At 46.4% G+C, this 11,372-nt stretch overlaps 1 protein-coding gene across 1 annotated transcript; it reads left to right on the forward strand.

The window, feature by feature from the left end:
• MIEF1 (mitochondrial elongation factor 1) lies at positions 1-9,591 on the forward strand. The gene is made up of 5 exons (XM_005421854.3): positions 1-160; positions 1,471-1,619; positions 1,748-1,928; positions 3,986-4,248; positions 5,307-9,591. The coding sequence occupies exons 2-5, from the start codon at positions 1,476-1,478 to the stop codon at positions 6,111-6,113; spliced, it is 1,395 nt and encodes a 464-aa protein (XP_005421911.1). The 5' UTR covers positions 1-160; positions 1,471-1,475; the 3' UTR covers positions 6,114-9,591.
• Positions 9,592-11,372: the final 1,781 nt, after the last annotated feature.

The raw sequence follows: 11,372 nt of genomic DNA on the forward strand, positions 1-11,372 counted from the left end.
GGTCCCACCTACCTCCCTCTTCTTTCCAAAATCCCCTCGCCAGCCAGAAGAGATGATGAACGCTCACTACCCACCACTTTCTTGAAGAAGTCCTGAAGGTGCTTCCACAGCCACACCGGGAGGGCTCTCCTGTTCTCTTCACAAATGCATTAGGTCACAGGTAGGTCATTGGTAATGATATAACCGAGTTTTTCATGCTACTGTTACAGTGAGCTTCCCAAAAGTGCGGGGTTTGTTCTGTTTGGGGATGACAAGTGAATGTATTCTTGGTTCATCCAGGCAGGAACATTCCCTCTGGCTTCGCTTTAGAAAAAACAAAGAGCAGCTTTAAACCATCCCAGTCAGGCAGGCAGGCTCAGAGCCTTGGACACGGACTCAGAAAACAGCCCTAAAGTCACACTGCAGGAGTTTCCTGGTGTTTTCATGTAGGTTCACTGCAGATCACCCTATGGCTACAGTGATGGCAAAGTGTGTTTTACAGGATCACAGAATCATTGAGGTTGGAAAAGGCCTCTGAGATCATTGACTCCTATCTTTGACTGATATCCACCTTGTAACTAGAACATGGCACTGCCTGTCACATCCAAGTTAAACACCCCCAGGGATGGTGACTCCATCACCTTGCTGGGCAGCCCATTCCAATGTCTAATCACCCATTCTGTGAGGAAATTCCTCCTCATGTCCAGCCTGAGCCTTTGCTGGCACAGCTTGAGGCCATGTTGACCTGAGAGACTCTTCAAATCTCAAGGTCAGGTTAAATGGAAATTTGAGGACACAGAAGTACACATATAAAAAAATACTCATGTCAGTGTTTGACATGATTTGTCTGAAAGTTGAACCCACCAGCCTCGAGGGCAGGAATAAACATCAAATGAAGGCAAGGGAGCTGTTCCTTTTATGATGTGTTGCGGTCTCTGCTGCTGATTCTTGGGTGTCTTTGAAGTATCTGGGAATGGACACTGTTCAGAAATTAATCTGTGAATGGAAGCTCTGAGACTGCCTGTCAATTCTTGGGGAAGATTCCACTTTATGCCACAGTTGGCCAACCCTGTATTGCCTTGTCTGTAGGAAAAATCACACTTGTTACATTAGAAATTACAAAATAAGTTGGATGTGCTTTGGTTGGGAAGCACAAATAATAAGAAAAATACAGAATAGTTAGAGGGTTTTGCTTAATATGCACGATTTTATTGCAAAATACTGTGGAAGTAAATTTTGCTGTCTTTCATTAAACGTATTCAATTATTAGAAACCTCACCTCAAATTCGGATGTGTTCCCTGAGGCACTGGACGTTGCTTGGCCAGTACTGTCCTGGCACTGCTGGGAACAAGCAGCAATTTGAGGGAACATAATTAGAGAGGGTGCAGGGCTGGGTGGTCCCTTCCTGTGGTAAAACCCGGGGCAGCAGTGGGTGGGAGGAGGGGGTGAACCATCATTTTGTCCCACTGTGTAACTCCTGTCCCTCGCAGGTGAGATGGCAGGCGCTGGGCAGCGCAAAGGGAAGAAGGATGACAACGGCATCGGCACCGCCATCGACTTCGTGCTGGCCAACGCGCGGCTGGTGCTGGGCGTGGGCGGCGCCGCCATGCTGGGCATCGCCACGCTCGCCGTCAAGAGGGTGAGGGAGAGAGGGAGAGAGGGAGGGAGGGAGTGAGGGAGTGCCATGGCTGGCACCGGGATGCTGGCAGTGGCCTGGGTACAATGCCAGCGTTGGCCCCTCGGTGACTCAAACTCTTCCCGGTTTAGATGTACGACCGGGCAATCAGTGCTCCCAGCAGCCCCACTCGCTTGAGCCAGTCAGGAAAGAGAAGCTGGGAAGAGCCAAACTGGCTGGGCTCCTCCTCACGCCTGCTGACCCAGGACATGAAGAGCAGCCTCAGCCGCTCCCTGCAGACCCTTCCCACCGATCCGTCAGCTGCAGACACTGGTAAGAGGCATGGTCATGCTCCTGCATCGCACAGACATCCAGGCCTATAAACCCTGCATTTGTTTAATGGAATGCAGAGGAAGGAAATACTCTGTCTGGCCCAGGATTTTTATGTTTTTGTTTTAAGCAGGTGCACTAGTAACTTCAAGAATGAGAACTGGCATTGGGAACTAGTCAGTAATGGTCATCTATTTGCATTCTTCATTCCTCTCATGACTTCATGGCGTTAAGCTTTATTCTCCCTAATTTTTGCTCTTTCAATCTGAATATCTAATCTTTCCTGATAGAAAGCTATTCCATGCGTTTCAAGCACTTGGCTGCCTTTCTTTGAGTCATTCCAGTTTGCTTGCATCTTTTTAAGGGGGGAGTATTTGAGCTGTGAATGTACTAGCAGTTTATAACAGTATTTCCTGTATCATTGCTACCATTTTCCAAGTAATCTCTGGATCGATGTTTCCCTGTTTAGTGCTGCTTATCATTGTGTTTCTCTTCAGTTGTCTATAGGAAGTACCCTATAGACAGTTGTCTATAGGAAGTGGTTTTCTTTCTGGGTGGGATAATCAGTAATTTAGAATCCAGCCATGTTTTGTTACGTGCGGTTGGTTCTTTGGTCTCAGTGGTTTTACTTTCTATCCCCAGTCACTCATTTCAGGAGATTTATACTTGGAGATTTAAACTAAAAATCAGAATCAAGCTGCTATTAATTTGATTTCCAAATTATTTTAAAGGAAGTTGTCTTTGGGATGGCAATAGTTTTTCTGCTGAGGAAACATTAAAAACTAGACAGCTGTTTTAAATTGGGTCTAGACAATTTGATTGGAGTCCCCAAGCATATGGGCTGAGTAATAAAAGCATTGATGATGGTGTCTTAAAATTTTGAATTAGAAGTAAATTAAAACTCAGTATGGTAAGATAATTTTTTTCATAAATAGGCAATGAAATCCACTTCCCTATGGTTTAGTTTATTATTTCCTTTACATGAAAAAGCTCAAATCTGTCCAGAAGAACCCAGTGGGACAAGAGACAGCAGCTGCTGAGGCTGGGATAGATGGCTTTGTGTACAGCTTGGTCAACCATTCCTTGTGTGCTATGTGGCCAAATCATCAAACAAATCATCAAAGACAAACTGGCAACAGCCAATTGCTTTAATGGGGCCACTGACTTGGGGATTTCTCCTGCAGCCCTTAGGTATCACAGCCTTTCCAAAGTTCTCTTAGATCTGTAATTCCTCCTTAATCTCTTTAATTCTCGTTGTTAATTTCTGGAACTCTTTGTCCATGTTAAGAGAAATCTGAAATGGATGGGAAGCATTGATAAATATTTCTTTGGGAAACCAGTCAGAAAAGAAGGGACTCAGAGAATCTGTGCAGGTCAGGCATTGTTCAGTAATGCAGATACAATGTAAACCTTGTGTTGTTGCATTGTGCCTCTGAGTGGGCTCTCTGGTCTTTTTGCAGCGAGGGTTTCAGGGGGATATCACTGGAGCTCTGATGGTCTGAGCTGGGATGGCCCCAGGATCTGTCAGCTCATCATCCTAATACTTGCTGATCAGACTCCCAACAATTATTTCATTTCCAGGTGGCACAGTTTTCTCTGATCTCATATGCTAGTCAGGACTGGGTTTCCTGGTAATTTGTAATAATCTGTTTCAATGGTAAAAACTCAAAGAGATCATGGTGGTTGTTCAAAAGTGTTTTATTCACTGATCTGGCATCACGCTGAAAGCTTTTGAACTGGTAACAGCACTGAAATTTTGATGAAATTGAGCTGAGATATTGCCCACGTAGCCATTAAAATTACATCCTTGTACACAATATTAGTCTGGCTAAATTTCAAATCTAGTAACTTGTTTTCATCCGTTTTGATGCTCTTACTAGTATGTTTTGAAGTTCCTCAGCACGCCCCTTTGGAGTGGTAGCTGCGTAAAGTCTGCAAAATGTCTGCCAAAGGCTTTTTGAGACCTGGGAGGCCGCAGTTCCGCGCTGCAGATTCTGTTCTGCACAACGCTTCGCAGCAAAATCAGCTGCAACCTCAGCAGTTCTCCTTCTGTCTTGCAGACTTCTTTCGACCCACAAAGCCCAAGCCATCTGCCAAGAGGAGTCAGGTGGAGCTGAAGAAGTCCCGCCTTCGGCTGTCCCTGCAGGAGAAGCTGCTGGCCTACTACCGGCGGCGGGTGGCGATCCCGGCAGACGAGCAGGCTCGGGCCAAGCAGGCGGCCGTGGATATCTGCGCGGAGCTGCGCAGCTTCCTGCGCGCCAAGCTGCCCGACATGCCCCTGCGGGACATGTACCTCAGCGGCAGCCTCTACGATGACCTGCAGGTAACTCCTGGGCTCCTTGGTCAGGAGGCTGACCACGCAGGGGCGTTTAAGGCTTCCCTGGTGGCGCTGCTGCCTCAGCACAGCATTCCTCAGTAATAAGCACCTGGTGCTGCCTTTCCCACTGTGGAGCCAGGCGTTGATTTCCACAGTGCTGTTTGAACAGGCATGACCAGGCTGCTCTGTCATTGTCTGCAAAGCCTTTGCTTTTTTGTTTTGTCCTTCTTTGTTTCCCCTCTGTCTCTTCTTTTAGTTGTGTTTTTCTTGCTGTTTCTCCGGTACGTGTCTGTTTTCTCTCCATCCGTCTGTAACCATCCAAATACATTCCCTTAGAACTCCCATGTATTCATGTAGGTATTTCCTACCCTTTTTTTTTTTTTTTTTTTTTAATGCATGACAGACCTGGATTGGACAGCAGTCACTGCTACAATATCTCCCTGATGGCAAGATGCCCATGGCTATAGTGAGTGATTCAGAGGCACACTTCTTTGTTTGAGTCAGAGCTCTAGAATGGAGCATGGAATGTCCAGTGAAACTTAGACATGGGGTCTTAATCACATTGATGAAAAGGGATCTTTAACGACCTTTTTCCAAACAATGTGGCAGACCAGGTGAGGGCAGTGTACCTAGCTGTAGCATTGGATTACTAAGCCATGGCAACGGAAGCTTGTCAAGAAACTTAATACTCTGTCTCCTGTTTAAATTATCGTGTGGTGTTGCTGTGCCCTAGGCCAGCTTCACCTCACAACTGAGGAGCAGACTTAAAGCAATATGTGGCAGAATGATTCATCTATATGCAGTCCATGTCAGGTCTCTAAATAGCACATACCACGTGAGCACTAGCTTCAGCTATACCTTGGAATTATCCCACTGATGGCTGGAAATAGGCCTTCAGAATGCCTTTTAACAAAGGGAGGCTGGGAATCCCATGCAGAGAGGAGAGCGAGACAGCTGAATCCTTATTCCAGGTTCCTTTGGAGAGAAGGCTATCTAAAGGTGGTGAATAAAATGAATGTGGAGAGAGAAAGCTTATTCTTACTGACTTTTCTCTCTTGTGAAAGGTAGTGACAGCTGACCACATCCAGCTCATTGTGCCTCTCATGCTGGAGCAGAACCTGTGGTCGTGTATCCCCGGGGAGGACACTATCATGAACATTCCTGGCTTCTACTTGGTGCGTCGAGAAAACCCAGAGTACTTTCCTCGCGGGAGCAGCTACTGGGACCGCTGTGTGGTGGGAGGTTACCTTTCCCCCAAAACTGTAGCAGACACCTTTGAAAAAGTTGTAGCTGGGTCCATCAACTGGCCAGCAATCGGGAGTCTCTTGGACTATGTGATCCGTCCAGCGGCTCCCCCAGCAGATTTGACTCTGGAAGTGCAGTATGATGCAGATCGGCATCTTTTTATTGACTTTCTGCCATCCCTGACACTGGGGGACATCGTCCTCGTTGCCAAACCTCACCGACTGGCCCAGAATGACAACTTGTGGCGCCTGAGCCTGCGGCCAGCGGAAACGGCTCGCCTCCGCGCCCTGGACCAGGGGGATTCTGGCTGCCGCTGCTTGTGCCTCAAGATCTTCAAAGCAGTGTGCAAGTTAAACCCGGCTCTGGGACACCTCACTGCCAGCCAGCTCACCAACGTCATCCTGCACCTCTCCCAGGAGGAGTCCGACTGGTCCCAGGACATGCTGGCTGACCGCTTCTTGCAGGCCCTGAAGGGGCTGATCCGCCACTTGGAGGCTGGTGTCCTCCCTAGTGCCCTGAACCCCAAGGTGAACTTGTTCTCAGAGCTCACCCCTGAAGAAGTGGATGAGTTGGGCTACACCCTCTACAGCTCTCTGTCGGAGCCAGAGGTCTTGCTGCAGACGTAATGGGGCCTTACCTAGGGAAGTGTTGATAGGGTTTAGCCAATGCAGACTTTGATTACTGCGAATTATGTCTCCTCCACTTCTCCCTGTCTCCCTCTCTCTCTCTCTCTCTTCACCACTCCCCCCTTTTGGTTCATTAGTAATTCCTGCTTTGGAGTTGGTGCTCCCACTGAATTTCTTGGTGCTACTGGTCCATTTCCACCATCTCTGCCCCAACAGGCACCCATTGGCTAGGGAGGAGAGGCTAAAACTGCAGCTCTGAGATCTTCACATAAATTCTGCTGAGTTTTTAGTGTCTACCAAAAAAATAAACCAAACTATGCACTTCTTTATTCTGTAGTATACCTACTGCAGCAAACCCTTTTTGGTCTGAAGAAGGTGGAACTGGGCTGGTAAATCCAGTTATGATTTTAGCAGACTTGCACTGAGGTTGTTTAATTTCCTCCAGCCTGATTTTGCCCTATGTTTCTTTTTCTCTGCTGTCCTACACTGTCTCACTTTCCTTTCTTTTATGTCCTTTTGGCCCAGTCATGCAGGGCAGACTGAGTGAGATATTTTGGATAGGGTTCTTTTTGTATTTCTGAGTGGATAATGATTACACTGGCAATATTTAGGGCTGTAGAGCTTGAAATTGAAGAATTCCCGCAGCTCCTGCTCCCATAGAGCCTTCTCATCCTTTGGAAGCGGGGTTCAGGATTAAGGGCCAAAATTTGTCCAGTCTGCTGCAACACAACGTCCTGTACAGACAATTCTTGTTGAGGCTGTCACAGGGGAGGAAGGAGCCTTTGTGGTCTGGCTGTGTGATGAGCCTGGAGGAGCAGAGCTTGCTGTTCCTGCCTAGCCAGATCTGCTGGGAATGGCCTTGGGAGTGGAGAATAAGGCAGCTCTTCAGTTGTCTCTGGCCTAGAGGAAGAGAGGGTGATTAGAGGGGAGGGAGGCACACATGGGAATGGGGATTTTTTTTTCATCCTTCCCCCAAGAGCTTATGGCTGTTTCGGTTTACTGGAGGTGGAAATAAGACTGCATGCCTCAAAGGGCTTTGGAATAAGCACACACAAGCCAGATTCTCACCAGCTCTAAAGGCTGTGAAGGTGATAGAACTGAACTGGTGACAGCAGCAAGGTTCTGTCCCATACAGTGGTATTAGGGTACATATACAAAGCTGGCATTCAGGGATATATTAGCTCTGCCATCTGCTCTGTGTGCTTTAGTCTCCTCCCCAGAACTGAGGCTGTCCATCCCCTTCCTCATTCCCGTGTGCTGACTTTCCAGTGCTCCCATTTTACAAATACTCTTAGAAAGCTGGTGAGGGCACACCTTCCCATTCCATCTCTTTGGACCTGTTGGCAGTGCAGTTCTGTTCACTCCTGTCTGTGGCTGCTCTCAGGCTGTAGACTCTTTATACTCTGCATTAAGCCATCTGCTGTCTTCAAAAAGTGGGAGAGAAGGTGTCCCCCCAAGTGTGGAGCCCTGTGTGTATCTCAAAAGACCAGCATAACTATTGTTTCAGAAACATGTTTGCCTTTTCCCTGCTTTAGGAGCTTTTTTCACCCTTGCTGTCCAGCCTCCTTAGCCAGTGGAGAGGAGTACTCTAGCAGCAGAGTTTGGAGGGAGCAGGAATCCTTTTTTCCTTTTCTTCTCCCTTCCTCTCAGGACTTCCCCCATCTTTGACAGAGAAGTTTCAAGGTGAATTTCAGGAGCGGAACCATGGAGGGAAGTCTTTCACCCTGGGCTTTTTTTAGAGGCAGTGCTGGTGAGGTGAGGGAGGGAGCAATTTCTCGGACAATCCGTCCATTTTAGCCAGTGTGTCAGACAGCATTCTGTATACAGTGATAACGCAGCATTGCATTTTAAATTATTTAATCCTTAGGGTACTGGTATTTTCTAGACTGCCAGATGTGTACTTTGGAGTCTGTGTGTGTATATAAAGTCTATAATCTATCAAAGGTTAACAGGAATCCCATTTGTATGACTTTGTGTTTTGTAAGTTTTGCAGCAGTCAGTGTTGTTCAACTGTTGATTGCTCTTCACTCTAGTTCCCAGATTTTTCCCCCTCTTCCTTCCCTTGCCCTCCACTGCCTTTCTGATGTCAGCCTTCCTACCCTAAAAGCAGACAGATGAGACTTGGAGCCTATAGGCTATTGGGGGGAATTCCCCTTGTTTTTAATTACTTGAAGGTCAACAAAAATATTAAAATACCTGGGTTGTCAGGAGTTCCCCCAAAGCTCATTTCTTCAGTGTGATGTCACCCCTCACTTGGTGCTGACTCCAGTACTGTGGTCTTCACATTTTAACAGCAGTGTGGTTAGAAATGATTGAAACTCTAGATACAAAAAAGAAAAGGTGAGATATGACTTGAGAACAGTTGTCACATGCATATCAGTATATATAATTTTTTACGTGAATGCTTTTACTTCTTCCTGGCAACCTAATGAATTAATATTTTATGGCCATTTTTTGCTGCTATTGAGCTCAATTTGTGTATCAAATGGAGACTGAAGCTGCCTTTTTGCCTTTTTTGTAGACTCTGCTCCACTTCACTTGCATCAACCATCTCCATCATTTCTTCCCTTCACCTTTGCCCTCCTCTGAGCTAGCCACGAGCCTGTTCTCAGGAGGCAAATGATCACTTCCTACAGGCAGCCACCACAGCAGGCAATAGCTGCCCTGGCAGTGGCAGTCTTGACAAAGGCCAAAGATGTGATGGGTCACAGGGACACTGCAACTAAGAATATTTTAAGAGCAGGGTCAGGTATAAGAGGCAATAGAAGCAGGGAAGATGGTGTAGGGAAAGTATGCAGGAAACAACCACGAATGGTGCACCCAGCCTTTGGGTCAAACAGAATGTTGCAGAGTCTTTCAAACTGGCACCTTTCAGTATTAAATGCAGTACGTATGTTGATGTACAGCCTGGGGGGCTGGCTTACCTGCAGGTGGGCTACTTCCTAGTCAAATCTGTAGCACAGAGCAGGAGAACCTAAAGTTGAATGTGAAAAGGGCAGCTCCAGGCCACCTTCCTGGCAGAGCGGCTCAGACAGATTGATTGTACGAGGCCCAGGACATGCATTGGGCTGGTGGCTGCCTCAGCTCCAAGAATGTCTCCCTGTGTTCTGCTCTAGCTTAGCTCACACAAGCTTCCCATGAGATTGTCGTCTTATTCCCTGTAACCACAGGGTGAGGACCAACTTGCTCAGCTGTGGGTTTCACTGCTGCTGAGCTCCACTGCTAATCTTTCAAGTCAGATGGATTTCTTTTCTCGTGTTTAAAAGCAATTATGGAAACAAGAGGCTGCTTTCTGCCCCCTGGCAAGATGCCATCAGGGCCCTCATTCTGAGCATGTGGGCACAGCAGTGAGAAGTGAAGAGATGATGCCTCATCTCTCCCAGGCCTGGAGGCTGTGGATTTGCAAAGGGGAAAGTCCAAGTGCATGATCTGTGACAGAGTGTGTGGAATTCTGAAATAAAATTACTTTCCACAGTAACCTGGTTGTCTCTGGCATGTTTATAAACAAAGGAACCTCTCTCTCTTTCATCTCAGTGCATCACCTTCATGCTGTTATAATTCTGCAGCACACCATTCCTTGGGGACTGACTTGCCCCTTGCTGATTCACTTGCTTTCCCTTTGCAGCTCTGGGCACTCAGCACTTTGCAGCTTGTCTCGAGGGAGCAATCAGCTCGGCAGCAGCATCCTGCCCCTGGCAGCTTTCACACCAGTCACAAGATGATGCGTCATTGTGGTGCTGAGCCTCTCATCCTCTCCCCGATGTGCCTGGACAGGCACCTGCTTTTCATGTGGCTCCCCAGACTTCAGAGGCTTCCGTGCCTCTGGAATATTAAACTTTCCTGTGCGGGCTCCCCCACCCTTGTTCAGTCACACCCTGGTTTTTGTGTGCCAGGCCTCTCCTCTCTTATCCAGGCATCAGCCTTGAGGCAGCGAGGAAGCTGCTTTGCCAGGGGCCCATGTCTGGTGTGGTGAATTTCTTTACAGTAAGACCCAGTTTTATGTGCCTGCCTGGGAAGGTGGAGTGGAAATGTTGGATGTCAAATAACGTGTGAAGTCGTGCTGCTGTTGATGGGTCCCAGGCTTCTTAATTCTTGGAAGACAGGCTACAGTGGCAACATTGTCCTGTAAGACTTGTCTTAATGAGGACTCTGTAATTAACTGTTTTAGAGGGTATTTTATGATACAAAGGGAGCCTACATCTCCAACTTTTTTTCTAATATCCCTTGCCTGCGTTGCTTTGCTTTTTTTTCCTTTAATCTGTTCTGTAGAAACAGATCAGATGAGATCAAGCACATTTCATGCCATGCAGAGTCTTACAGGAGCAGCTAAAATAAGCTGCTCTGTGAAATCTGTGACAAGCATTATCCCCTCAAGTTAAAGCCCCTGGAATGCCTGGAGCCTGCAATACATGGTTAATAGAGACAGCGGTTTGCCCCTGTGCATAAAAGCTGTCCTGGCATGAAGAGGGAGGAAAGATCAAAAGATAAGTGTCTGTTTAATGTAAAGAAGAAATAATTGAGGGGAGTGATGATAATTATTGCAAGTATGGAAAAAGTTGCTACAAAGAAGAAGAACACAAGTAGATCTCCAGGCTGCAAAGACTTAGAATCTCTTTTGTTCTTAGCCTAAGGAGCAAACACCCTAGGAGGAAAGTGATTTTGGAATAAGCAAAATATTTTGCCCACTTTATTATATAGCCACAGTCCTGTCCTGGATATTCATGTAGCTGAGTTTACATTTTACTTATTTACTTTTGCATCTCTTAATTTTCAAAATAAATACATAAATGCTAACCTATTTTTTATCTAATCTTAACCTGGGAAAGAGAGGGTGACTGAAGCCCAGATTTGAGATTATCATGCTAAACTATTGAACTGCATTAATAATGTTTCTTTTTTGTTCCCAAATACTTAGTTGCATACATGTTTTTTTAAGGTTCATTTTAATATTCTACACTTTAGAAAAGCTGCAGACAGCTGCTGCTTTTTAAATTTAGTCTCATATTAAAAAAAAAAAAAAAAAAGAAGCGCCTCTTCCAACTTTTAGTTTCACAGAAAGAAAGAGGAGCTTCTTCCAAATGAGGAAATTTTCTTCCAGATAAGATATGTTTGCTCACTACCTGCACTATTCAATGGCTCCAGCATGGCTCACTGAATCTGGGACTGCATCTTGAAATGTGGGGCTTTGCCCACAGATGCAGCAAGGAAGAAACGGGAGATTCTACCTCCTACCAGTGAAACCCAGTATTGGCTTCCAGC

The sequence above is a fragment of the Geospiza fortis genome, unplaced genomic scaffold (assembly GCF_000277835.1).
Source record: "Geospiza fortis unplaced genomic scaffold, GeoFor_1.0 scaffold173, whole genome shotgun sequence".
NCBI lineage: Eukaryota > Metazoa > Chordata > Aves > Passeriformes > Thraupidae > Geospiza > Geospiza fortis.

Excerpts from the sequence above, each read along its gene's own strand:
- MIEF1 (XM_005421854.3), top strand. The coding sequence starts at position 1,476 with ATGGCAGGCGCTGGGCAGCGCAAAGGGAAGAAGGATGACAACGGCATC. Across the intron at positions 1,620-1,747 it reads CCACGCTCGCCGTCAAGAGG|ATGTACGACCGGGCAATCAG; the intron begins GTGAGGGAGAGA and ends TTCCCGGTTTAG. Across the intron at positions 1,929-3,985 it reads TCCGTCAGCTGCAGACACTG|ACTTCTTTCGACCCACAAAG; the intron begins GTAAGAGGCATG and ends TCTGTCTTGCAG.